Raw genomic sequence first — 27,433 nt, 5'->3', positions numbered from 1 at the left:
CCCAGTTCCAAAGTTGCTTCCACATTTTCAGGTATCTCTTCAGCAGTGCCCCACTCTACTGGTACCAATTTACTGTTTAGTCCATTTTCATGCTGCTGTTAAAGACATACCCCAAGACTGGGTAATGTACAAAAGAAAGGGGTTTAATAGACTTACAGTTTTACATGGCTGTGGAGGCCTCACAATCTTTGTGGAAGGTGAAAGGCAGATCTCACATGGTGGCAGGCAAGAGAAGAGAGCTTGTGCAGGGAAACTCCCATTTTTAAAACCATCAAATCTCGTGAGACTTATTCACTATCATGAGAACAGCACAGGAAAGACCTGCCCCCATGATTCAGTTACCTCTCACCAGGTTCCTCCCACAACATGTGGGAATTGTGGGAATTACAGTTCAAGATGAGATCTGGGTGGGGACACAACCAAACCCTTTTCCTCTATGATCAGTTCCGTTGACAACTAAAGAACTCTGCTTAAATGAGGCCTTCCCTTACTCAAAAAATTACTTAAAATCCTATCCTCTGTACTACATTAAACTTTTTACCTGCCTTATTCTTTCATAGTATTTATCACCATCTAATGTGATATGTAATTTGCTTATTTTTTATTGTGCGCATCCTTTCATTATAATGTCATCTACATGAGATTTCCAGTGCATAGAACAGAACTGGCACATGATATATTTCATTTATTCTAACATGGACAGTTTTTTACACAGCAAAAAAAGTCAGAATTCTAGAAAGTTTGTAATCAGCTATATATAATGATTGGTCAGTGGACAGGAATGCTGTAGCTGTCATCATTTGCACATGGAGAACTTGGTCTGAAACTTTCTGTTGGCACCTCTTGGTAAGGTCAGAGAGTGCTGGCATGAAAATTTGAGAAACAAGTACCACCAGTTGGCATACAACCTGGAGATAAGAATGAAGCATTCTTTTAAGAGATATTGCATCACCAATGGTGGTGATGGCTCAAAGAGAGATATGTTTGTGGGGAAACAGGAACATTGATGACTGTGATCCAAGAAGTGATTTAGAAGAGTGAGACTCACTGTAAAAAGATTTTAGGATTACTTTAACCAATAAATTTTGTTTATACTTGCTTTTGTATGCAGCACAAGAGTGATATGATTAAAAATGTCCATAAGAGCTCTTTCAATTTTTATAAAATGATTCGAAGACTAAGTAGTAAAGTGTGCCTGATTCATTGGTAGCTTCTTTAAAGATATAAAGTTCCCTTAATCTTTGTATGAAAAATAGTGGTATAGTTAAACCTTAGAGTCAATGAAAATGGGAGGAGATGCTCAAATATTTGTTAGGTGAGTGAATAAAAATTCACCCCAGACTTTTTTTTTTTTCTTTCCCTCCAAAGGGCCCTGTGGCTTCCTTCTTTTAAACCCATTAAACAGTGCCATCTGCAGGGAAGGCAGCTCATGACATCCTGTTTGGATAGATGTGCAGTAACAGCATAGAAGGTAGAGCTCTTTTTTTTTTTTTTTTTTTTTTTGATACAGGGTCTTGTTCTGTCACCCAGGCTGGAGTACAGAAGCCTGATTTCAGCTCACTGCAACCTCCGTCTCCCAGGTTCAAGCGATTCTCCTGCCTCAGCCTCCCAAGTAGCTGGGATAGGCATGCACCACCATGCCTGGCTACTTTTTGTATTTTTAGTAGAGACGGGGTTTCATCATGTTGGTCAGGCTGGTCTTGAACTCCTGACCTCGTGATCCGTCCGCCTTGGCCTCCCAAAGTGCTGGGATTACAGGTGTGAGCCACCGTGCCTGTCTGGTAGAGCTCTTTATACAATACCACTACCCACTTTATCCTTTGAAACTTATAGAGGCCCATTTTTTAGAAGATATGAACTCAAAAAGCCAGAAATGACACTCAAGCTTTGAATTCTTTCTGTTCTAATATAGCTTCATGTTTAAACACTAGAAGAATAATAACAAGTAAAAAAATTGGCAATGGCACCATCCAACTCTCTGTGAGTATCTCCTAAAACTAGCAAGTTTATTTTGACCCATCCATGAGTCAGATCTAAGATGAGCAGTTATTATTTTTTAGGCAAGACTGAGTTGGCACATCAGATAGATAAAGGAAAGAGAAAGAAAGAGTTAAAATGTTTGTTCAGCCTCTATTTTTCTGGCTAACAGCCATTAGGAAAAGCTGGATCGAGAAAGACCTACATTAACTTTCTTGTGTTCTAGTAACTAAACTTTTAGGCAAAGCCTAAGACTGTCCTGTTTAAACCAACTATTTCTATCTAGTAAGAAATTATAATGATGTGGTATGATGGCAAAGCTATTTTTGAGGCCTGGACTCTCCACTAACCACAGCACTTTAGCAGAGAACAAGGTCTCTGCCATCATCCATTGTCCTAAGTTAGCATGTGGGTGTTGGAGATGGGGGATGGCATGACAGCTCCATATGAGTATTAGGGATTAATAAATGGAAAAGGCTGCTGCTGCTAAATCCCTATCATTATGTTTCGGTCTCTGGGTCAGTTCCAGCTCACTAGCATCTCAATTAGCCTAAAACCCATATAACACTTATTTGTAATTTTAATTTTTGGTTCTGTATTAATGGCATTTTATATGCCCCCAGTCATAATGGAACTAGGATGAATTTGGGCATCAAATCAGAAGTGCTGATTTTGCTACTGATAGAATCTCAGGCCTATGTGCTGGCTGAATGCTCGAAGGAGGGACCTTACCAGAAACTCACTCCCTTTCACTTGGAATTCTGTCTGCCTCCCACTGTTCATGGTGCCTGGGCTTGGCCTGACTTTGCTCCCAGATTGGAGCAGGTGCCAACAGCAGGGAGAAGCCAGACAGCAGGGGCCGGCATTTCCAAGCCTGCGAGAGCAGAGTCGGGGGCCTTCCCAGGCCCCCAAGAGTGCAGGGATGCCTGAGTCTGCAGCCACAGCTTGGGCAGTTGCAGCCCCACCCAGGAGGGCAGGGCTCCTGCCTGCTGTGTAGCATGAAGCCGCGGTGGCGCCTCCTTGCTGCAGCCGGGATGATAGCAGGCGAACTGGAGTGGCTGCCACCATCAATTGTACCACGATAGAGTCAAAGAATGGATATGGCAAAATTTCCCAGACAGTCTATTAAGAGAGTTACTTAATGACTTACTTGGACAATTTAAAATGTTATTTAAAATGTAAATAAAAAGGATGCCGTTGTAGAAAGGAAAGGGCGATACCTATGAATAATTAGAATAAAACTATATTTTAAGCATGCTGCTTCAGCTATAACCCTATACTATGTTATCTTTTGTCATTTCAGAAATAGTTAAAAAGCATCAGATAAGTAGATCTGAAAATGTCCTTGATTTTAGAAAATGACTTAAAAGTTATATCAAGTGAAGCAAATCCAGTACCTAAGTTTTAAATATATTTCAGTCAGAAGTTGGGGGCAGGGGAAGTACAATTGAAGACAGGTGGCTTTAAGAAAATTCATGAAATAATATAAAATGCAAACAAGACAAAAATGTTAAACATAAAAAATTAAAGTCTCATCTAATACATTCCTTGGTGATAGCCATTGTGATTAATTTTTCTAAAGTTTTTCATAGCATATGTATATATTATATAAAATTAATATGAAATTTATAAATAAGTTATATAAACTAATGTATATTAATTATATTCTATCTTGTATGTTAACATTTAATATATTAATGTTATATAACATTTACATTTACATTAATTATTTAACATTAACATTTAATAATTATTATATTATATAATAAATTATATATTATATATAATATATATAAAATTAACACCATAACTCTTGCTAAGGAATGTGTATACATACTATAGAAAACTTGGTATAAATCTGTGTATGTGTACTGTATATATACGTATACTGTAGGTATGTGTGATAGGCATATATGTCATATATATACTGTAGGTATATAGATTTACTTTGTTATTTTAATTGCTGACTATCAGTGCATTGTATTGATATACCACAATTGATTTCACTCATATCAGATGATGGATTGTTGACTTGATTCCACTTTGCTAATATTGCAAAGAGTACAGTAATTGATATCTTTTAAGATAAACTGTTGCAATCTCCTATCAGTATTTCTATGGGACAAAATAATATATTAGGAATTGTGACAAAGAATAAACATATTAAAACAGTATTTATTGCTAAATTGTCCCTAGAAATGTATCAATTTACTTCATCATAGGAAGTAAATGATATTATTTCTTTTCTAAGAAAACTGTCATGACTGAATGTTAACAAATCTCTTAAACATTTTTCCTCAGAAGGGTGGAAATGATACCTATTTATTTAAAGTTGAATTTTTTTTGTCTTTTGTTTTTGCTCAGCTAGTGTTTTTTTGTAGCACAGATCCTTGTCATAAAGGCAGACCCATCCCTGGGTTGTTTTTTCTTCATGGGTTTGATTTACGGGTCATTGAAAATGGTCTTATCTACTTAATTTATTAAAGTAGTCATTGGTTGGTTTTTAGGTAGTTTTTGTTACATTAAAAATCATTTAGAGGTAATTGTAAATTCATACACAGTTGTAAGGAACAACACAAAGAGATTCTATGTACTTTTCACCCAATTTTCCCCAATGGTAACATCTTGCAAAACTAAAACACAATATCCCAACCAAGATATTGCCATTGATATAGTCAAGACACAGAACATTTTCATCAGCACAATGATCCATAATAATGATCTTTTAAGAGCTACATCTACTTCCCTCCGGTCCCCATCTCTTTTTAAACCCTGGTAACCACTAATTTACTCTCTGTTTCCACCTTTTCATTTCAAGGGTGTTATATAAATGGAATAGTATAGCATACTACCTTTTGGGATTGGCTCTTTTTACTCAGCATAACTCCTTGGAGATTCATTCAGAATGTTCCAATGAAGCAATAATTTGCTCTTTTTCTTGCTAAATAGTATCCCATGGTATAGATTACTATAGTTCGTTTAGACATTCATTCAAGAAAAAAAGGGTATCTAAATTGTTTCCAGTATTTTGCGACTATGAATACAACTGCTAGGAACATTGGTGTACAGGTTTTTGTGTGAAAATAAATTTTCATTTATTTGAGACATGCCCCTGACATATCATTTGCTTAATAGATATCTATTGAATAATTGAATTAATAAATTAGTGAGAAGAGAATAGAAAACAAAGTGTACCACATGTGGTTATTTTCATTCATTTAGTAAAATACCTGTTTGTGAGAATTTACTGTTCCATTAAAGAGGTCATTAATAGGTCACATTTGTGTATAAAAACACGAATCTTATCACCACAGTTTGTATTCTCTGTGCTGAAGATCCCAGAGGCACTGCAGTGAACGCACAGCGGTACCAGGGGATATTTTAAAAATTTCAGAGAAACAGTGAGTGATACGTGACAACTGTCAGACATGATGCAAATTACCAGCTCAAGGTAGTCCACAGTCCCAACCTTTGGTGGCACTACATTATTTTCTATTAGTCTACAACTTTGTGCAGCTTGGGATTTAGTGGTTGCTGTGATGAAATGCCAGGGCAGTCACCGTGGGAAGATCCATGTGGAACAAGAAATGAAGACGGTGATGCCCAATCTGATTTCAAGAGCTGAGACGCTGTGCAGTGTCAAACAGTCATATACATATTATTAGTAATTGTGGTTATTTAAATAATAAAATAAAAATATTTTCTTCCAATGTATATGTGTCAGTGTTTTCAGATGGATACTAAGTTGTCAGTACAAAAATACTTAAGTTATTTTGATGTAACAATAAATGAAGCTGTTATGTATTTCTTTTGATGAAAGGATGCCATAAAAAACAAACAAAAAACAAAAGTTACTCTATCATTAAGAGAACTATGTGAATGTTTGGGACCCTCTGCTATAACTAGTCATATATCCTTAAAATTTTCCAAGAGTAATAATTCTTTTTGTAAAAAAAAAAAAATTGGCAAAATAGAAGTGTAATTCTCTAAACCCAAGGCAAGAAAAGAGAATGCAGATGCATATAGGAGTATTACTCAGGATCTTCAGCCTCTGAAAGGGAAGGCTTGTTGAGCCCTGGTCCAGAGATTTATTGAGAGTGAGACTGAAGTATCCTGTTTCCCTTAGTCAGGGAGACACTTCTGTAGGCCAGACCACTGGACACCTTAGCTAGTGAGAGGATTCTTTCTTATTTTTTTCTGTCTGAATACAAGTGTTAAGGGGTACATAGCTGCCATTTTTTAGTGTTGTTAGCCATTTAGTGAATTTGAATCAGTTAGGTGTCTGGGGATCCCACTGGATAGAGACAAACAAATGACACAGTTAATAGTGAATTACCAGCCCTGTACTGGTCATACTCCAGTCAAAGTAAAATGCTCAATGTGTATTTAGCCTGCTTGTATTCATTATTATATTAAATAGGTATAAGCGAGTCTGTCGTAATTATGACTCGAATTCCAGAAGCAATAAGTAAAATGTGATGAAATAGAATCTGAAGCAAAAATTAAACAAACTTTGATGGCAAAAATACCACAAACAAAATCAAAAGACAAAAGACTGCCTAGGAGGAAAATATTTGCATCTTATATCACAGATAAAAGGATAATCTCCTTAATATATAAAAAGCTCTAAAACATAAAAAAGAAAAAACTAGGCAATGGAAAAGCTATAGAAATGTTCTTAAGATTATAACATTTTTAACTTCATTTATTCTTGTCAAAAAGGTTTTAGTCTAATTATAAGGAAATAATCAGATTCTGAATGAGTGTCTTTACTTAAGATAACTAGCCAAGGCTCTTCTAAAAAGACATTTCCATACAAAACAAAAGTCATGAGGTACAACTCAAGAAGATGAAAAATAGCTCAATAAAAATAAAATGTTTGAATAGATACTTCCTTAAAAGGATGTACACATGGCAGGCCAGGCACGGTGGCTCACGTGTGTAATCTCAGCACTTTGGGAAGCCTAGGCAGGTGGATCACCTGAGGTCAGGAGTTTGAGATTAGCCTGGCCAACATGGTAAAACCCTGTTTCTACTAAAAATACAAAAATTAGCCGGGTGTGGTGGCAGGCACCTGTAATCTCAGCTTCTTGGGAGGCTGAGGCAGGAGAATCACTTTAATCTAGGAGGCAGAGGTTGCAGTTAGCCAAGATGACACCACTATACACTTCAGCCTGGGCAACAGAGGGAGACTCCGTCTCAAAAAAAAAAAAAAAAAAAAGGATATACACATAGCAAAGAATCATATGAAGAGTTGTACAATAGCACTAATTAGGAAAATCTAAACCACAAATGGAGACCACTACACACCTCCTAGAATGGCAAAACTTAAAATGGCCCACAACACCAAGTGCTGGTAATGATAAAAAGCAACTGGAAATTGCCATGTTTCTGGTAAGATTCCAAAATGACGCAGTCACTTTAGAAAACAGATTAGCAACTAATAAAATTAAGTATATACAACCCAGCAATTCCACTCCTGAATATTTACCTAAGAGAAATAAAAACATATGTCTATACAAGGATCTACATATACACAAATGTTTATAGCAGCCTTATTCATAAGAGCCAAAAAATGGAAACAGTTTAAATGACTATAAACTTATAAGAGATTAAACAACTTGTGGTATAGCCACACAATGAAATACTCTATGATAATGAAGAACAACCTATAGTTACCCCTAACAACTTGAATGAATCTCAAAAGCATTATGAAACCAAAGGAAGTCAGATACAAAGTCTACACATTATATGATCTAACTTCAATGACATTTTGGAAAAGATAAAATTATAGACACAGAAAACATGCACTTACTTGGGCCTGGGGATTAGAGAACAGGTGACTACAAAGAGGCAGGTGGGTACATTTTGGGGTGAAGGAAATGTTCCATATCTTGATTATTGCAGTGGTTACGTGACTGTACACATTTTTCAAGATTCATGGAACTGTACTTAAAAAGAGTGAATTTTATTCTTTGTAAATGATGCCTCACTTTAAAAAAAAGTAAAAAGAATAAAAACGTACACTGGAAAAAGAAGTTGAGGGTTAGACTTTAGTATGTTGTTGAAAATTGAAGTGACATAATAACTGAAAACAATGCATGAATCTTTATTGTAGTCAGAATAAAACAAATGGCAGTGAATAGCTATAAAAAGACTGGTGGGGGAGGAAATGGGGAGAAGTAGGTCAAAGGCTACAAACTTGCCTTTACGTAAGATGAGTAAGTCTAGAGGTCCAAAGTATAGAGTGAGGAGTATAATTAATAATATTGTATATGTACTAAAAATTTTCTAAGAGGTAAGATTCTAGGTGCCCTCCTGACAGATGAGGTAACTATGGAAGGTGATGGTTATGTCAATTTGCTTGGAGTAATCATTTTGCTATGTATATTTATATCAAAAAATCAGGTTATATACCTTAAATAGATACAACAAAAAGAAGACATATTGAGAACAATGGAAACCTTCAATTCAGTTTTTATATTAGATAATCACCACCCCCCAATAAATCTGGAGGTTTCTAGCATTTCAACATTGGAAAAGAGGGGTAGGTCCTATAATGACTTTCGGCTATTTCCTGTGCTACCTCTTGTTTAACCATTTTGCTCCAAAAATTGGTATTTTTTCACTAAAATATATATCATTAATGTATTTAGTGTTTGTAAGTATTTAAAATGTAGTTTAAAACGTTAAAAAAAAGTTTATTTTAAAAAGAAGACCTTTTTGGCCGGGCGCGGTGGCTCAAGCCTGTAATCCCAGCACTTTGGGAGGCCGAGACGGGCGGATCACGAGGTCAGGAGATCGAGACCATCCTGGCTGACACGGTGAAACCCCGTCTCTACTAAAAAATACAAAAAACTAGCCGGGCGAGGTGGCGGGCGCCTGTAGTCCCAGCTACTCAGGAGGCTGAGGCAGGAGAATGGCGTGAACCCGGGAGGCAGAGCTTGCAGTGAGCCGAGATCTGGCCACTGCACTCCAGCCTGGGCGGCAGAGCGAGACTCCGTCTCAAAAAAAAAAAAAAAAAAAAAAAAGAAGACCTTTTTTTAGGACATGGAAGCAATCATAGATTTATTATAAAACAAATAAAAAAAGATGCAAGCCTGAAGATAGAGGCTTGTCAGGTTCACAACTACACCAAATGTCATGTTGAGGTCTGAAGGCAGTGGGTGAATGAGCAGAACACTCAGGGGGCCCGTAGGCAGGTGAAAGATGATTTTATTTGACAGCAGCTCTCATCAAGAGCTTTTGCACACTGTCTGCTCCGTCTCGGCTGCTTAGTCCAGAGCCTTCCACACAAAGGTGAGCGACTGGCTTTCCCTTGCCTTCAGGGTCAGAGGTTTCTCTCTCTCTCTCTGGGCACGAGCAAGCTGAGCCATGTCCTGGCTCCCCTCTGTCCAGATGGACAGCTTTGGTTCTCTCTTTCTCTGGGTGCCAGTGCAAGCAAATGTACAGTGTTAGCAGGGCAATTATACCTTTTACAGATAATAGCGGCTTAGAGCCAAGGGATGGTCTTCCCATGTTATGGCTACATGTCTGTGATAACAAGTGGAGTTATACGCCTGTGCCCTAAACTCGCTGAATCACGAAGGATGTTAATATCCTACCTTGGCCTATCCTTGACCAAAGCACAGTCATGTTCCTTACAAGGCTCATGGGTAGAAATAAAAAGGATAATAGAACCGTAAGCAACCACCTCTTCAATGCTTCCATCCTCACCTTGAAAGTATTGCTCTTCCAGTGATTTAACCAGGTAATTTTAAGATTTAAACCGCCTATTCTTTACTAGTTTATTGACAATTTGATAACAATAGTAGTTTTGCAGATTGTCGGATGTAAGAGGCTAAGACTGGGTGGCTGAAAGTCGGAGACTGCCTTGTGCATCCTTAGGTACCTGTGGACAACGTTTTGACATTCATTTGGACTGAACCTTAGCACTGTCCACCTAGATAGCAATATATCTGAAATGATGTTTTAATGTACTTTTTATCTCAATATACATCAAATTTAAAAAGCATAATTATTAAAATTAAAATATATTTGTATCTTTAACACAAGTGAAATGCAAACATTTCAAAAACTTTTTAGGCCAGGTGCAGTGGTTCACACGAGTAATCCCAGCACTTTGGGAGGCCAAGGTGGGTGGATTACTTGATGTCAGGAGTTCGAGACCAGCCTGGCCAGTTTGGCGAAACCACATCTCTACTAAAAATACAAAAATTAGCTCGGCATAGTGGCAGGCGCCTGTAATCCTAGCTACGTGGGAGTCTAAGCAGGAGAATCATTTGAACCCAGGAGGCAGAGGGTGCGGAGAGCTGAGATCGTGCCATTGCATTCTAGCCTGGGTGACAAGAGCTAAACTCTGTTTCAAAAAAAACAAAGACAAAAACAAAATAAAAACAACAAACTTTTAAAAAGAACAAATGCTAACTAATTAATTCTATTTTTTTCTTCTTTCTCCTGCCATCTTTTATTGGGCACCCATTTTGTGAAACTTAGGACACATAAAAATATAGCGGAATGGTCCCAACCTTTGAAGAGCCCATCATTTAATGGTATTTTAGAACTTTTAGAACAGACTAAATTTAATGATAAAATTCACATAATATCAAGGATAGTTAAATGCATTTATATAGTCTTTTCTATTTGTTTTTGGTAACCTTCTACTTTCCATGTTCTATTAACGTAGGACACAGTTGCTAAACTCTAATAACTGGTTATTAGTGAAAAAAAATCAGAATATATTTGAACCAAACATTCGCTTAGGCTTGTTTTGGTAATGAGATTTTGAATTTGTCATTTTTAAGTTGGCATCTTCTGTTTTGAAGAAAGGAATCTAAGTGTGACTAACTATTTACAGGCATTGCTACTCACAACGTAGTTTTCAGAGCAACATCCCTGCAATCTTAAAATGCGGAATCTTAGCCTTCACCCCAGACATTCCGAATTAGAATCTGCATTGTAAAGGAAGCCTCAGGTGATGTGTGTGCTCCTTAATGTTTGAGAAGCAAGCATTGCTGCTAATGGGCATCAACACAGCATGCACTCTGAAGGCAAAACCCTGTAGACCAGGGATTCTCAAAGTGTGGTCCCTGGGTGGTCAGTATGAGCATGGCCTGGGAACTTGTGAGAAACATCAATTCTCAGGTCCCAGCCCAGTCTCAGTGAATCAGAAAACTAAGTGACACTCAGCTGTGCTTCAATAAGCTCTCCCGGTGCTTCTGATATCTATTAAGTTTGAGTGCCACTGTTTAGAGATTGGTTGGTGAGAACAGGTGAAAATAGATGAAATCTTTCAATTCCCATGTTCTCAGGGCTTTGTCTTTTGAGATACACAGAACAATTAAATTATACAGTTATTTCTTTAGTGTTCAGATGTGGAGACAGATGTTATAGGATGATGGGAAGTTTTAATAAAGTAAACCTTAGTGCATAAAAATCACTATATCTGATGCTTTGGACTCTAAAGCAAGTGAAGACTTCTATTATACTTGGCACATTTTGCTTTATTTTTACTCTTGTTTTTTGACATTTGAGTAAAAACTAACATCTTAGAAAATGAAACAAAATTATATTTGTGGCACATGTGTGCTATTCAAAGTTGTAGTTAATTACCCACACCTGTGTGTGGCTTCAGGTATTTTGGCATATAAAGCTATCTAATTCTCCCCAACTTCTGTTTCCTGAGTGAGATTTGGTTTTCAATCTGGGCAAATGAAGACCATGCTGGGGTTAAGAGGGCTCTTTTTTCTCCATTCCTTGATATGGACTTGTGCTGAAGACTGGTCAGGTATAACTTATGACTTGGGGAATAGAAGTTTCTTAAAGAGGGCTGGAAGACGTGGCTTTGGATTCTTTACAGTTTTGGTCTGGTTGAATCTTAATAATAGCCAAGGACACATGGAGGGGTGGTGCATCTTTTAGAGGTGGAATCTTGAGATATCATGTTTTTCTCTTGCATACCAGCACTGAGACTAGGGAATGTGCCCTAGCCTGAGACCGTCTTTCTCCAACTCCCCGTTCCTTTTGATCTTATTCTCACCATATCAATTCTTGGGGCTCAAATACTTGAAGTGGGTTTAATATGAAGAGTGTCAAGTGGCCTGGAAAGCAGAGGAGTGGGTGGTCGTAGGAACTCAGGACTCTGTAGTGTGTCACATACACGAAGAAAGCCTTATAACGTCTTAGCCTTTCTTTACCTTATCCTTCATAGATCCTTTTCATTTCAGAGGGAGCAGTCAGTGCCTCCTAAGTGAGGTGAGCAGTGGTCCAGGCTTTTCCAGTATTTTTCCTGCGTCAGCCCTAAAAAGCTCCTGTCCGGAGCAAACCAGAATGATTGGTAGCCCTGAGTATAAACTCAGGCTGTCAGTTTCTCTCTTTCTCTTTCTCTTTTTCTGCTTCTCTTTCTCTTTTCCTTTCTTTCTCTCTTCTCTTTTTCTCTCTTCTCTTTTTCTGTCTTCTTTTTCTTCTCTCTTGTTCCCTCCTCCCTCCCTCTTTTCCCTCCCTCCCTCTCTCTTTCTTTTCCCTCCCTCCCTCTTTCTTCTCCTTCCCTCCCTCCCTCCCTTCCTTTCATCATTTTTTTCTTTCTTTTTGAGACAAGAGTCTCGCTGTCACCCAGGCTGGAGTGCAGTGGTACAATCTGGGCTCACTATAGCCTCCACCTCCCGGGTTCATGCAATTCTTGTGCCTCAGCCCCCCGAGTAGCTGAGATTACAGAGGTGCACCATCACATCCAGCTAATTTTTGTATTTTTAGTGGAGATGAGGTTTCACCATATTGGCCAGGCTGGTCTCAAACTCCTGGCCTCAAGTGATCTGCCCACCTCGGCCTCCCAAAGTGCTGGTATAACAGGCATGAGTCACCATGCTGAATGCTTTTTCTTTTCCTTCTCTCTTTCTCTCCCTTCCTTTCTTTCTTTCTCTCTCTCTCTTTCTTTCTCTCTCTCTTTCTTTCTCTCTTTCTTTCTTTTTCTTTCTTTCCTTCCTTCTTTCCTTCTTTCTTTCTCTCTCTCTCTCTTTCTCTTCCTCTTCCTGTTCCCTTCTTCTTCCTCTTCCTTTCCTCTTTCTCTTCTTTCTCTTGTCTTTCTCTTTTTTCTTCTTTCCCCTTCTCTTTCTCATCTTTCTCATTCTTTTCTTTTCCCCTTTCTCTTCTTTCTATCTCTTTCTCTTTCTTTTGTTTTATTTACCTCTTTGTCACCCAGGCTGGAGTGCAGTGGTGCCATCATAGCTCACTGCAGCTGTGAACTGCTAATTAAAAAAATTTTTTTTTATAGAGACTTGCTATGTTGCCCAGGCTAGTCTCCAACTCTTGGCTTCAAGGAATCCTCCCACCTTGGCTTCCCAAAGCTTTAGCATTACAGGCGTGAGCCACTGCTTCCTGCCTGGGCTGTCAATTTCTAAGGTTAAGATTTCAGAATTGCAATGAAAGGTTGTATATATTTGTCAAGTTACCTGTTCAACAAGACAACTTAGACCTGACATGGGTTCATGTTAGAATCTTAGTGTATTCATTATGCTTTCTTTAATTAGGAACTATTTAAAATGGATAACTAAAAAAAGCAAGTAACTGTAAGGAATCATATCAATATCCACTGATCCGGTCTTCAGCTTTATTAAATCCATAATTTGCCACATTTGCTTAAATTTTATTTTCTAATAGAAGTAAAAGTTGAAGTAGAGTTGAAGTCCCTGTGGTCATTCCTGATTCTATTCTCTTCCCTCTTTGCCCATATGTGAGTTTGGTAATTATTCATTTTCCTGTGTGTTTTACAATTTTACATCAAATTTGTGGATCCTTAAATATGTTTTGCAGGCATTTATCTTCTATTTCTATTTAATTCTACAGCTTTTTTGTTATCCATCACTTGGAGATTTACATTTGTAGCTCTGGTTTATTTTAATTACTATTTAGCATTCCATTGAATGCAATGCATTGAATAAATGCATTGCAAATTGTTTCTGTTCTCATGTTGATAGAATTTTTCCAGCTTTGGGCTGTTACAAATATTGTTTGTATTTGAGTGTTTTATGTGTGTGTGTGTACATATCTAGGAATGGAACTGTGAGGCCACAGGTGCAGATCTGAAAAGTAACTCTCTTGCTCAATCATTCTCTAATTCGAATTGGTGCTCTCAGATATCTTACTTTTGCCAATCTGGATATGAATAACTGGGGCTTTTACATTTAAGGAAAGTCTTATTTTTAGGTAATTGTAGATTCACATACAGTGTAAGAAGTAATACAGAGATGAAGTATACCATTTATTCAGCTTCACCCAATGGTAACATCTTGCAGAAATATAATACAGTATTACATTGGGATATTAATATTGATGCAGCCAAAGGACAGAACGTCTCTGTTGTAATCAGGAAGCCACTTTTAGAGCCACTTCTACTTTCCCCCTGAACCACTCATGCCAAACCTTCTGTCTCCCCATTCCTTAATTTTTGTCAAGCACAGATCTGTTCTCCATTTCTACAATTTTGTCACTTCAAGGGTGTTATATATATGGGCTCAGAGTTTGCAACCTTTTGGAACTGACTTTTTTTTCACTCAGCATAATTCCTTGAAGATTCATCGAAGATGTGTGTATCAACGCTTGATTTTTTTTATTTCTGAGTGGAATTCTATGGCATGATTATACCATGGTTTGTTTAACCATTCACCCACCAAAAGACATCTGGGCTGCCTTCAGTTTCTGATTATTACAAATAAAGCTATTGTTAACATTTATGTACTTTTTTTTTTTTTTTTTTGGAGACAGAGTCTAGCTTTGTCACCTAGGCTGGAGTGCAATGGTGCAATCTTGGCTCACTGCAACCTCCACCTCACAGGTTCATGTCATTCTCCTGCCTCAGCCTCCTGAGTAGCTGGGATTACAGGTGAATGCCACCATGCCTAGCTAAATTTTGTATTTTTAGTAGAGACAGGGTTTCATCATGTTGGTCAGGCTGGTCTTGAACTCCTGACCTCGTGATCCACCTGCCTCGCCCTCCCAAAGTGCTGGGATTACAGGAGTGAGCCACCTTGCCTGGCCCATTTATGTATATTTTATGTGAACATACATTTGTATTTCCCTGGGATAAATGCCCAAGAGTTTAATTGTTGAGTCATATGGTTGTTGTATGTTTAGTTTTTGAAGAAATTGACAAACTGTTTTCCAGTGTGGTTGATGCATTTCACATTGTCCCAGCAATGTATGAGTGACCCAGTTTCTCGGTGTCCTCACCAGCATTTGGTGTCTTCACTATTATTCATTTTAGCCATTGTGATAGGTGTGTAGTGATATTGTGATTTGAATTTGGATTTCCATAATGGCTGATGGTATTAAACATCTTTTCATACAGTTATTTGCAATGTGTATAGCCCCTTCTGTGAAAGGATTGCAGATTTATATAGGTTCGGTTTCTCTGCTGAGTTTTCAGTATCTCCTGAGAACTCAGGCTCCTTCTAGTATCTTAAGAGCAACTGATAAAATTTTCCTTTAGTGAAGTCTAGAAGAATAGCCAAACTTACTCTTAAAAAAACAAAAACAAAAACTCATGCCTACCCAGTCTCATAATTTCTAGTTTGTTCTAATTCTTTTCCCCTGGGACCTAATTCAAGTAGCAGATTATATCCGAAAATTATTTCCATTTCCAGATTAAAAAAACTTAATGTCCAGATATTTCAAGATAGAAGGGAAAGGATAGCACTGTTTTCACTCAATTTCTATAAAAGCCTGGTTGCTACCTTGAGTTTTCTGGACAAGTCTTTATATATCATGAAACTGTAGGTATAAAAACGGAAACTTGCTTGCTTCTGTAGAAATGAAAGGGCTTGCTTCAAAGAGCTTCAGTTGAACAAGGGAGGCAGAAAATGCTCTACACTTAGTATAAACATTATAATATAGATATAGTCTTGTGATTCTAGTTCTACAATAAGTGACTTTGGAGGGTTAGATGAAATCTTATTTTGTATTGATTTTTTTCCCCTATATATAGATTCACTAAAGAATGTATCTGAAGGATGAGTATATGTGTAGATATTTTTAGGGGATGAAGTAATAATACAAAGACCATGTTTTGCAAATTTGTTCACCTCTTAAGACATTTTGTTTTAGTAAGGGATGATCTCTTCATTTGTATTAACAGGGTATGCTAAAATTTTTTTGAGCTGATCTATCTAATTGCATGCTAACAGAAAGTTTCTCTTTTCTGCTTTTCAGCTATTCAAGTACACTGCACCCAGTTTTGGTTCTTTGCCAGGATTAAACCCACGATATTTTACAATTTGTATGTGAACCCCGATGAAGTGTTTCTAGGAGATGGCTGTCCTGTAACCTATGTTTTGCCAAATGTCTACTATGAGTTTTTCTACCATCCTCATGACTGCGGTATTGTAACTCAAGTAAGAGAAATGGCTATCAAAACCCAAGTGTCTTATGGTTCCTTCAATATACAAACCAGAAGTCATTAAGTGTCTATTTGTAATATGGCTAGACTCTTTAATGATCACATTTAGGACAGAAGCAGTTAAGAAAGGAGATGCTAAATGCTTTTTTCTTGTTGGGTGGTAATTGCAAACACTAATTATTCATTTCGTGATGGAGCAGGCTGGAGAGTTGAATGTTTTGAAGGAGGAAAGTATTTTCCATGCATCACAAGGTTTTTCAACAGTTTGTCTAACTAATTATTTGTTATAATTCATGAAGTTTGGTCAATTGCAAACAGAAGGTGGGAGTAACACTAATCAAGCATCAGAAGCCTTTTCAAAGTAAATATTCAGTAATCTCCTAGCCCTAGCCCATACTCACCAGATATTTTGGGTATACTAAGTCACTATGCATATCACTGATAAAAGTGTAACTGGAATTTTGACTTGATTTAAAAAGCATTTAAAGTTAGTAAAATCTTGCTATGATATTCCTTATTTTTTTCATTATCCCAAATAAAATGCTAAGAGAAGTAATAGAACTTGATCAGGTTTAGATAAATGCCACAGATTGGGTAACACAGAAAGCAAAAGCAAAATCTGAGGTAGAGTTGAGTGTGTGGAATATTTATTAAGAAGTGCTTTTGGGAGAAAGAAGATTGGGCAAAGGACAAACCTGAGCTGTGATGCAGCCTCAAAGACAGCTTTGGCTGACCCTACACAGGGCTTCAAATTCCTGCTGGGTAGGTGATCAGAAGTGGGCCACCCTGGGAGAGGGGTGTGTCTAGGGGTAAGATAGCTCTCAGCAGCTACACAGTTCCTGGAGGGGGTGAGAGCTGACGGCTGAAGGCTATCTGGCAACAGCATTCCCAACAGCTGGGTCAACAAGCTCTTAGGGGATCTGGGAAGCACATTACAGGTCTAATACACCACGGCATGTATTGGGGGGCACTATCAACCTTGATATAAACTGGGGGGAGCGGGGAATATTCAAATGCTAATAATCTGGGTGGTGGTAGTTTTTATCTATGCTTATATTTTCAAATTATCCAAAGAGAGCAGGATATATCTGAGATAGGAACATTTAAAATTATGTAATGGATATGGGTATCTCTGAATCATCATGTCCTCCTATGCTGTCAAAGACTGGGCCTTATATTGAGAACCATATGCTAAATGTCCTTAGAAAAATATTTTACTATTAATTGTCTTAACTCCATTCCACCCCATCCCCCTGAAAACAGCTCTTCTTCCTGTTAGGTATTTACTATATGCTGATAATTTAATCACTATTATTCTTTACCACCATAATTATTGCTTTTTTATAGAAATAAGAAAACAGACTTAATTGTTTAAACACGGTTTTCAAGGATTCATGACGAATAGAGGCAGCTCCAAGATTCCAAATGTGATTCATATGATCTCAAAACCCATGCTCTCTTTGAATAAGCAATGTATCACTACAATTGTGTGTCTCAAAAAGAGGTGTCAATTGCTTTCTTGAATGTGAATCACAAAACTCCTTTCTCTTTTAAATAACAAGTATTGCTTGCCTTTTATGTACAAGCACTGTGCCAGATTTTAACCCATCTGTCAGTTTGGGAAATGGTCCTGTTTCCTGTGAACAGATGCTGTTTATAGTTTAGTGAGAGTGTGACCATTTTTAGAAAGCTTGATGTATCTATAAATTCCTATTTAAATGCCTGTAAGTTTCCTGAGATACTTGAGACAAATATGGGTTTAAAACCTCTCTTTGTCTTGTAGCCTCTCAGGGGAGTTCTTCTGCTTAAAACAAAAATTAAGTATATCTCAAGAGACTCTGCTGTCCGAGCTGAAATGCCTCTGTCGTGTGTGGTCCGCAAGTGAGTACGGAGTACCAGACCCCTGTCCTAGCCCCGGCGTCATTAGCTGTCCAGATAAAAATTCCAAACCTGAAAGATTAAATGGTACAACCAGCGAGGGGAGTGGAGGAGACACCAAAGTCTAATGGGAACACAAATCTCTTGATCCTTGGTGTCTTAGTCCTCTGTTGCTTTGCTATAAAGAAATGCCAGAGACTGGGTAATTTATAAGAAAAGAAGTTTAATTGGCTCATTGTTCTGCAGGCTGTACAGGAAGCATGACTGGGGAGGCCTCAGTTTTTATTCATGGCATAAGGCAACAGAAAGCAAAGCTGGAGCAGGCATACTCACAGGGCTGGAGCAGGTGGAAGTGGTTGGGGGAGGTGCTACACACTTTTAAAAAACCACATCTCCCGAGAACTCTATCGTGAGACCAGCACCGAAGGGATGGTGCTAAACTAGGGGTCCCTAACCCCTGAGCCATGGAGATGTAGTGGTGCCTGGCCTGTTAGGAACCTGGCCGCACAGAAGGAGTGAGCGGCAAGCCAGCATTACCACCTGAGCTGTACCTCCTGTCAGATTAGCGGTGGCATTGGATTCTCATAGGAGCACGAACCCTATTGTAAACTGCGCATGCGAGGGATCTAGGTTGCGCACTCCTTGTGAAAATCTAATGCCTGGTGATCTGAGGTGGAATAGTTGCATCCCCAAATCATCATCCCCTATCCGTGGAAAAATTGTCTTCCGCAAAATTGACCCGGTTGCCAAAACGTTTGGGGACTGCTGTGCTAAACCGTTCATGAAGGGTCCACCCCCATGACCCCATCACCTTCCACCAGGTTCCACCTCCAATATTGGGGATTACAATGAACATGAGATTTGAGTGGGGATGCAGATTCCAAACCATATCATTTGGCCCTGTATTCTTCAAAAATGGTCACAACTGTCCCCTAGAACATAGGAATACTGGGAATATTATTGAAAAATGAAATGATGACTTATTTTTTGATATAAGCATCAGGGTCACTGAAAACCTGATAGGTTTTCGTCAACCAATATTTAAACTTGAGCCCATCTGCAAGTTTCCTGAAGGCAATAAGAGAAAGTATAATAAAGTCTAAAAGATACTGAACTCATCAGGGTATCAAGATCAGCACGTACTATGCAGGGCTGACAGTGTTGGGAGAGAGATACCTTAAAACAGGATTTGTGGGTTAAGATTGGGTCTTTTTTTTTATTGACATCTTGAGAAAGTCTAAGTGCTTATTTCCTATTATATGCCTGTATCAAAATATCTCATGTACCATATATATACATATCTACTATGTACCCACAAAAACTGAGAATTAAAAAAAATTTAGAACATTAACAACCAATTTGATTAGGTCTTAGCACAAGTGTGATATATTTGGCAGGACTTTGGGCAATGTTTCCATGAGGTTTTTCTGGTTAAAATCCTGAACTGAATTTTTTTTTTTTCCCTGAGTAGTTACAGAAAAGTCACATTACACAGAACTCTTCCCACAGATAATTATAGTAGCAGGTAACATTTATTAATTGCTTACCTTATGCCTGCACTGTGCTTGTAGGAATGTATTTGTTCTTCCTGCTGACTCAATGAGGTAGATACTATTCTTTTATTTTTTTATTTTTAAGTGGTTGAGGCTCCTTATTTTGCTCAGGCTGATCTTGAGCTTCTGGGTTCAAGGAAGTCTCCCTCCTCAGCCTCCCATGTAGCTGGGACTATGGGTACCCAGCTGTGGTGGTAGATACTATCATGCCAAATTCAGGGTGAGAAAATTGAAACACAGAAAAATTAGGTTACTTGGTCGACATCATTTGCTGGTAGATGGTGGAATCAAGAAGTGAACGCAGAAGTCTGTTTTTTAAGTCTTTGCTTCTTAGCACCACAAATACTGCCTGTGATGTTCTGGGGTGGGGTGTGTTGGTGGGTGGTGGCGGGAAGCAGAAATCAATATATCTACCAATAATAGTAATTTGGCCCCAAGTTCAGCCTTGTAAATGCTAGGATCTGAGTAGATCTTAACCACTATGATATTTTTCTATCTTCTCTTATTTTAGTCAGCATCCTCTTTTAAATGTAGTTGAAACGAGAGATGGGGAAACTGGCAATGAATGGGAGATAGAGGTGAAGATACAGATTGCGAATGAAGACACAGCAGTAACTTCTGCAACACAATCTTGGTAAGAACCCTCAACACTGGCATCTTATGATTTTTGTCCAGGTGTGTCGTAGATAGCAGTCAATACAATTGTCAAGAAAATGGCACACATTTGTCTTAAGGTGCATTGTGCCTAAAATGTTTCTGGTTTAAGAATGCAAGTTCATGCTTTCCTATGTTTGTTGAAGATTTTATTGATCATGGTGGTCTTGATAACCTGTTACTAACTGGGAACCCCATATAACTAAGAGCTATCCATTTTGGGCAGTATGTGAAATACTATAATTAACTAAAAAGAAAAAAGCTATCAATTTCAATATCAATAAAGTTCTGAATTGTAATAAATGAGTATTAACACTGAGCCTACAAAGTGGCTTAGATATGTTGATGATCCCTGGGAAAGTGAACTCAGAAGTGTCATAAGTCTGTGTTGCAACTCTTTCCAGAAGGTACCAAATGACTGTAAGGTAGTACAGTTTTTCATTCTTGAGCCCCATATGAAGGCATATTATGAAAAATCCATACATATTAATATATGGCTATTAATAAAAGGATGGAGTTGTGTTTAATAGAGAGTAAACAGGATACCTAGAACATTTGGGATGTACTTCATAGCTTAGAGGGCAAAAGTATCCTTTTTCACTTATTATGTTTTTTTTTTTTGACGGAGTCTTGCTCTATCACCCAGGCTGGAGTACAGTGGCGTTATCTCGGCTCACTGCAAGCTCTGCCTCCTGGGTTCACTCCATTCTCCTGTCTCAGCCTCCCGAGTAGCTGGGACTACAGGTGCCCGCCACGATGCCTGGCTAATGTTTTGCATTTTTTTAGTAGAGACGGGGTTTCACCGTGTTAGCCAGGATGGTCTCGATCTCCTGACCTCGTGATCCGCCCGCCTTGGCCTCCCAAAGTGCTGGGATTACAGGCGTGAGCCACCGCACCCGGCCTTCCTTATTCGCTTATACATACATTGCACTTGAATCATTAAACACTTAAGGATTACAGTCTCAAGGATAGAACATAAACTTTCTTTCTTCTTCCTTACCTTCTACTTATACTTTCTCCTTCACTCCCATACATATACATTGCTTTACTTATGAATAACAGGCTCTTAGAAGTAGCAAAGTAATGTTTACATTGGGACATATATTTTATTGTCTTTCTTCCATTTCAGTAAGAATCTGACTGCTACACTCCCTTGTTCATCAAATGAGTACCTTTATTGCAAGAGAAGAAACTGTGCTGTCCACTTTGATACTGAAAGGCAATTTGGAATCTCTGCCATGATTGCTTAGGACTGAGGATTTAATGTGCTATTTTGTGAAAATCTGAGAAGCAGGAAGGGGATTTAATGATCTCAACCGTTATCCATCTGAAAAACCTAACTTGTGATTTTAAATAAAATGCAGGCTGCCTTCCACTATTCCCCTTTTAAAATAGGAACTGCCACTGCTTTTAACTTTATAAAGTTTTATTTATGAATAAAGTTTGTACTACTATATATCTGTTTCTAGTTATTGCAAGACTGACTTTTATGTAATTTTAAGCTTCAATGCTCATTAGAAATAGGTTTTTAAGGGTACAGTTACTAACTCTTCTCAGTTGCTGATTCATGCCCTTAGCTAAGGCTTAGTTGTGGTTGGTCCTGGTAACAGGGCCTAATCATTCATTTATTCCACAAAGAATCCCTCATGGAGTTCACACTTTAGTAGGAGGAGGCAGAGTATACAAAAAAACATACTCTATAGTATTTTAAGAAAGAGTAAATGCACCTTAGGGCACAGAGGCAGAGAAAGAAGATAGGGAATTCTTGGGTGAGGGTTGTGGTCCTTAATACGGCATCAGGGAAGACATCCCTCGAAGGTAATAATTGAGGAAAGAACTGGAGGAAGTGAGGAATGAGCCTGGCAGATCCTGGAGGGAAGGCTGTTCAAGACTATGGAAACAGTTGATGTAAAGTCACTGAGTGTTTGCAGAACAAGGCCAGCATGATTGGAGAGGTAAAGTCATACAGATGAGGTCTTAAAACAACAACCGAAACACCTAAAACAATGAGTGGAGTACCTCATTTAATTTCTCAAAGTTGATTGACACACCTGGCTTTTGTTTGAAATAAAATGGGAACCCCCTGGAAAGCTCCAAATGGAGGAGTGATGTGATCTGACTTGGATTTTTATTATCAGGATCACCCTGGCTGCTGGATGGAAAACAGACACCAAGAGGAAGCAGGGACTGAAGTAGGGAGAGGGATTAGGTAGTGATGACTACAAGGTCAGTGGTCTTCAGCCAGGGCCAATTTTACCCTCTGGGGGATGTATCTGGAAGGAACTTTGTTCGTTACAGTGATGGTGTTAGTGTGTTACTGGCATCTGTATAGACCCAGGGATGCTGGGTCCACAGTGTCTTAGGCATCCACAGTGCCTAAGACAGCCACTGATGACAAAGAGTTATCCGGGCCCAGAGTCAATAGTACTGAGGATGAGAACCCTGGTTTAGATGTAGCATGGATTTCATAGGAAGAGGTCGGGTAAATTGATCTAAGGATTTGCAGACAGCTAGATATGAAGTATGTTAGAGGAATCTGGAGAGTTTAGGATTTATGAGCTACTATAAAGTAGGAGATGCTACTGTCTTGGATAAAAATGTGGAAGATGTTGGTTTGGAAACCTTATTTTGAAAATGTCATGTTTAAGATGCTGCTTAGATCTCCAAGAGGAGAGAGCAAGTGAGTAGTTGAATATACAGGTCTGCAGTTCAGAGGGAGAAGGTCCAGACTGGATGTAGAACATTAGGATTCATCAGCACATACTAATACTTAAAGCCAGTAAGATTGCATGAGTTCAAAGCAAAGAAGTGAGGAAAATGAAGATAATCAGTCCAAGGTTTAGGTCTTGGGATATCCAATGTTAAGAGGTTGCTGAGAGAAGGCAGAACCTTTGAATGAGCCAAGGAGAAGGTCAATTGGAAGTAAAACCAGGGCAGAGTGGGGTCCAGGGAGCCATGCAGGCGGAGCTGTCAACTGTATTATCTGTTGCTGAAAAGTTAAGTGGGATGAGAATTAAGGGTTCTTAATTCTTAAGCTACCATCTAACACTCGTCAGAATGGCTACTATTAAAGAGTCAAAAAATAACAAATGCTGGTGAGGCTGTAGAGAGAAAAGAATGCTTGAACACTGTGGGTGTGTAAATTAGTTCAGCCATTGTGGAAGATGGTGTGGAGATTCCCCAAAGACCTAAAGACAGTGATACCATTTGATCCAGCAATCCCATTACTAGGTATATACCCAAAGGAATAGAAATGATTCTGTTATAAAGACATGCAGGTATATGTTCATTGCAGCACTATTCACAATAGCAAAGACATGGATTCAGCCTAAATGTCCATCAGTGATAGATTGGATAAAGAAAATGTGGTACACATACACCATGAAATACCATGCAGTCATAAAAAAGAACAAGATCATGTCCTTTGCACGGACATGGATGGAGCTGGAGGCCATTATCCTCAGCAAACTAATGCAGAAACAAAAACCAAATACCACATGTTCTCACTTATAAGTTGGAGCTAAATGATGAAAACACCTAACATGTACAGGGAAACGACACACACTGGGGCCTTTTGGAGGGTGGAGGGTGGGAAGAGGAAGAAGGTCAGGAAAAATAACCAATGGGTACTAGGCTTAATGCTTGGGTGATGAAATAATCAGAACAACAAACCTCTATGACACAAGTTTACCTATGTAACAAACCTGCACTTGTACCCCTGAACTTAAAAGTTAAAAATACACAAAAGGCCTGGTGCAGTGGCTCACACCTGTAATCCCAGCACTTTGGGAGGTTGAGGTGGGCGGATCACCTGAGATCAGAAGTTCGAGACCAGCCTGGCCAACATGGTGAAACCGCATCTCTACAAAAAATACAAAAATTAGCCAGGCATGGTGGCCCTTGCCTGTAGTGCCAGCTATTTGGGAGGCTGAGGCAGGAGAATCACTCGAACTCAGGAGGTGGAGGTTGCAGTGAGTCGAGATCATGACACTGCACTCCAGCCTGGACGATAGCGTAAGACTCCATCTCAAAAAAATAATAAAAAAAAAATACACAAAACAAAACAAAGAAGAAATGTAAAATAATACAGCCGCTGTGGGGAGCTTGGCAGTTTCACTCCTAGGCTGTCATGTAAGGACTAATAAATAGTAAGGCCTGGTATCACATGCTATCTCCGCATCTGGTGAAACTGGAAGGGCTATAATGGCCTAACTGCACATTTCTCTCTCTCCTCTGCTCCTGCAGATAAGGTCCCCGCTACACAGCTCTGCTTATCAAGGAGACCAGATACAGTTCCTGCTTATCTCTGAACAGTGGGTTTCAGTTCCCTGGCAGTCTGCAGAATTATTCAAACAAACCAATCATACGCTCCTGTGGGATCTAGAGGTCACCTCACCCTCTTGATATTACAAAGCTTATGTTCCAGAGCCCCTGGTTGTTCCCTGTGCTCCTAAGTGCAGCCCTCATGTGGACCTATGTGCTATGTGGTGTTCTCCTTTGCAAGGCTGTGAATGTACACACCAGTGAATTGCTTTCGAGCGCATCTGCTCAGTGGCAGGTGTGTGTTTGGCTATCACCATAGCCCTAGGATAGGAATCTCTCCCTCAGCAAGGGGGTGAATAGGAGGCAATGAAAGCTGAGTCAAATGCCCCAAATAATTGAAAATAGGAATTCAAACAAATGTTGAACAACAACTTTCAGAGTAGCACTATTTGCAAAGATGGAATCAACCCTAAAGTTCATCAGTGGTTGAATGACTCAAGAAAATGTGCTAGAGCCGGGCGCGGTGGCTCACACCTGCAATCCCAGCACTTTGGGAGGCCAAGGCAGGTGGATCACGAGGTCAGGAGATCGAGACCATCCTGGCTAACACAGTAAAACCCAGTCTCTACTAAAAAAATACAAAAAATTAGCCAGGTGTGGTGGCGGGTGCCTGTAGTCCCAGCTACTTGGGAGGCTGAGGCAGGAGAATGGTGTGAACCCGGGAGGTGGAGCTTGGAGCTTGCAGTGAGCCAAGATCACACCACTGCCCTCCAGTCTGGGCGACAGAGCGAGACTTCGTCTCAAAAAAAAAAAAAAAAGAAAATGTGCTATACCCACAAAACAGAATACTATACAGCCATAAAAAGGAATGAAGTATGGATTCATGGTACCATGTGAACTAAAAATAAAGTTCTAGGCCTTCAACTGATTTAATGAACCCCCATCTTGGCCAAGAGGACCCCAGAGAAACCTTAAGAACTGTGTTTCCAGCCATCCTGGGGTGAGGGGTTGGACATGCCTTGTTACACGACTTCCCTTCTGTGGTTTAGACACAACACCTGACTAGCATTAATATAAAAAAAAGAGATCAGGCTGGGCGTGGTGGCTCATGTCTATAATCTTGGCATGTGGGGAGGCTGAGGCAGGCAGATTGCCTGAGGTCAGGAGTTCGAGACCAGTCTGGCCAACATGGTAAAACCCCATCTTTACTAAAAATACAAAAAAAATTAGCTTGGCGTGGTAGCGTGTGCCTATAATCCCAGCTACTCAGGAGGTTGAAGCAGGGGAATTACTTGAACCAGGGAGGTGGAGGTTGCAGTGAGCCGAGATTGCGCCACTGCACTCCAGCCTGGGCAACAGAGTGAGACTCTGTCTCAAAAAAAGATCATAAGGCTGACACAACAAACTCTTTGTGGCAATAGCCATACAAAACTATAAACAGGACCCACGGCCATGCCAAGTAATGGTTAAGTCATGCACCCCTACACTCAAAGAATAAACTTTGTTCTAACTGCCACAAGGTTTTTCTTTTTCAGCAGCTAAACAAGCGCTGGCCTTGAGATAAGCAATGTTAACAATGACAGCTCATTCACTGCCAGAGGCTGACCTTCCTGCGCTACAAGCCATCACTACAGCTTTGATTGGACAAGGGACTCATCTCAGCAACTCTCTCCTGATAAGAGACGACTGAGCAAGAACTGGTTCTGGCCAGTTTACAGAGGTTGCACACTTGTATAACTTTGTGTCTTGGAAAGACCTTTAGATGCAGAAGGCCTAATTGTGATACATTTAAATGTTAAGTCTCCACCCCAAAGTGAACATGGGTCATATATAACATGCATGCTTATTCAGCACTTACGTGTTAGAACCGCCCTAGAGAATATTCATAGGTCCTCCTATAACCTGTTGAATACATATGCTTGGCCAACCCATTCAGCATAAATTCCCATCTCACTCCTCCCTCTCTGCAATGTGCCTTTCAGACTGTGTTGGAGACTGTGCATCCCAGCCTGTTAGGATGGCCGTCTTGCAGTCTGTAACCCTTTATAAGATATAAAGCCTCTTTTATTTGTAAACAAATAAATAGCATGATTTTTAAAGTTAAGAGTGTAATTCAATTTTTACAAAGTGTCCAGAATAGGTAAATCCGAAGAGATAGAAAGTAGCTTGGTGCTTGCCAGGGGCTGGGAGAAAGGAGGAGTGTGGAGTTGCTTAAGAGGTATAAGTTTTCCTTTGGGAGATGATGAAAATATTTGGGAACTGTAGGGGTGATGGTTTCACACATGTGCATGTACCAAGTCCACTGAATTATATACTTCAAAATTGTTAATTTTATATGAATTTAACACTTATAAAAATTAGCGGTTATTTTAACAGAGGAGGAAAGCATGTAAGCTATTGGAATTAGAAATTCCAGTATTATTTTATGTACTTCTATGTAGCTAGCTATTTAAAATAACAATATGTTTATTCACATCTTAAATAAGAAAACAGATAAGTATTTTCAAATAAAAACCACTGAAATATTCTTCATAAATTCAATCTACTGTAAAGCTCTCCTTCCCAAATATAATTTAAGTGATAGATACCTTAACATAAAATCCTACTAATTTTAAAGAACATGCAATATAATAAAAACGTTTAGTAGAAAGGATTTTGAGGTTTCTGATGTTCACAGATGTTACTTTTTGCTTGCTCTTTGTTACATCAGTTCATAATC

The 27,433-nt window shown here is 39.0% G+C and overlaps 1 protein-coding gene across 3 annotated transcripts in view; it reads left to right on the top strand.

Moving 5' to 3' along the window:
• The window catches only part of LOC105464605 (oocyte secreted protein 1), a 98,060-nt gene extending 71,102 nt beyond the window's left edge, over window positions 1–26,958 (top strand). Inside the window, exons 1-5 of one of the 3 annotated variants that reach the window (XM_011712624.3) lie at window positions 11,675–11,764; window positions 16,180–16,361; window positions 18,150–18,247; window positions 20,309–20,431; window positions 21,581–21,887. In XM_011712624.3, the coding sequence (XP_011710926.1) occupies window positions 11,689–11,764; window positions 16,180–16,361; window positions 18,150–18,247; window positions 20,309–20,431; window positions 21,581–21,701 (600 nt within the window). In that variant the 5' untranslated portion in view covers window positions 11,675–11,688 and the 3' untranslated portion in view covers window positions 21,702–21,887. Of the gene's footprint in view, window positions 1–11,674; window positions 11,765–16,179; window positions 16,362–18,149; window positions 18,248–20,308; window positions 20,432–21,580; window positions 21,888–26,249 lie in introns of those variants that run through there. The other 2 variants (XM_071074557.1, XM_011712623.3) reach the window with 2 other exon arrangements.
• Window positions 26,959–27,433: the final 475 nt, after the last annotated feature.

The sequence above is a fragment of the Macaca nemestrina genome, chromosome 12 (genome assembly GCF_043159975.1).
Source record: "Macaca nemestrina isolate mMacNem1 chromosome 12, mMacNem.hap1, whole genome shotgun sequence".
NCBI lineage: Eukaryota > Metazoa > Chordata > Mammalia > Primates > Cercopithecidae > Macaca > Macaca nemestrina.
Note: the sequence above shows the minus strand (reverse complement) of the source record. Positions and strands in the feature narration are given on the sequence as shown.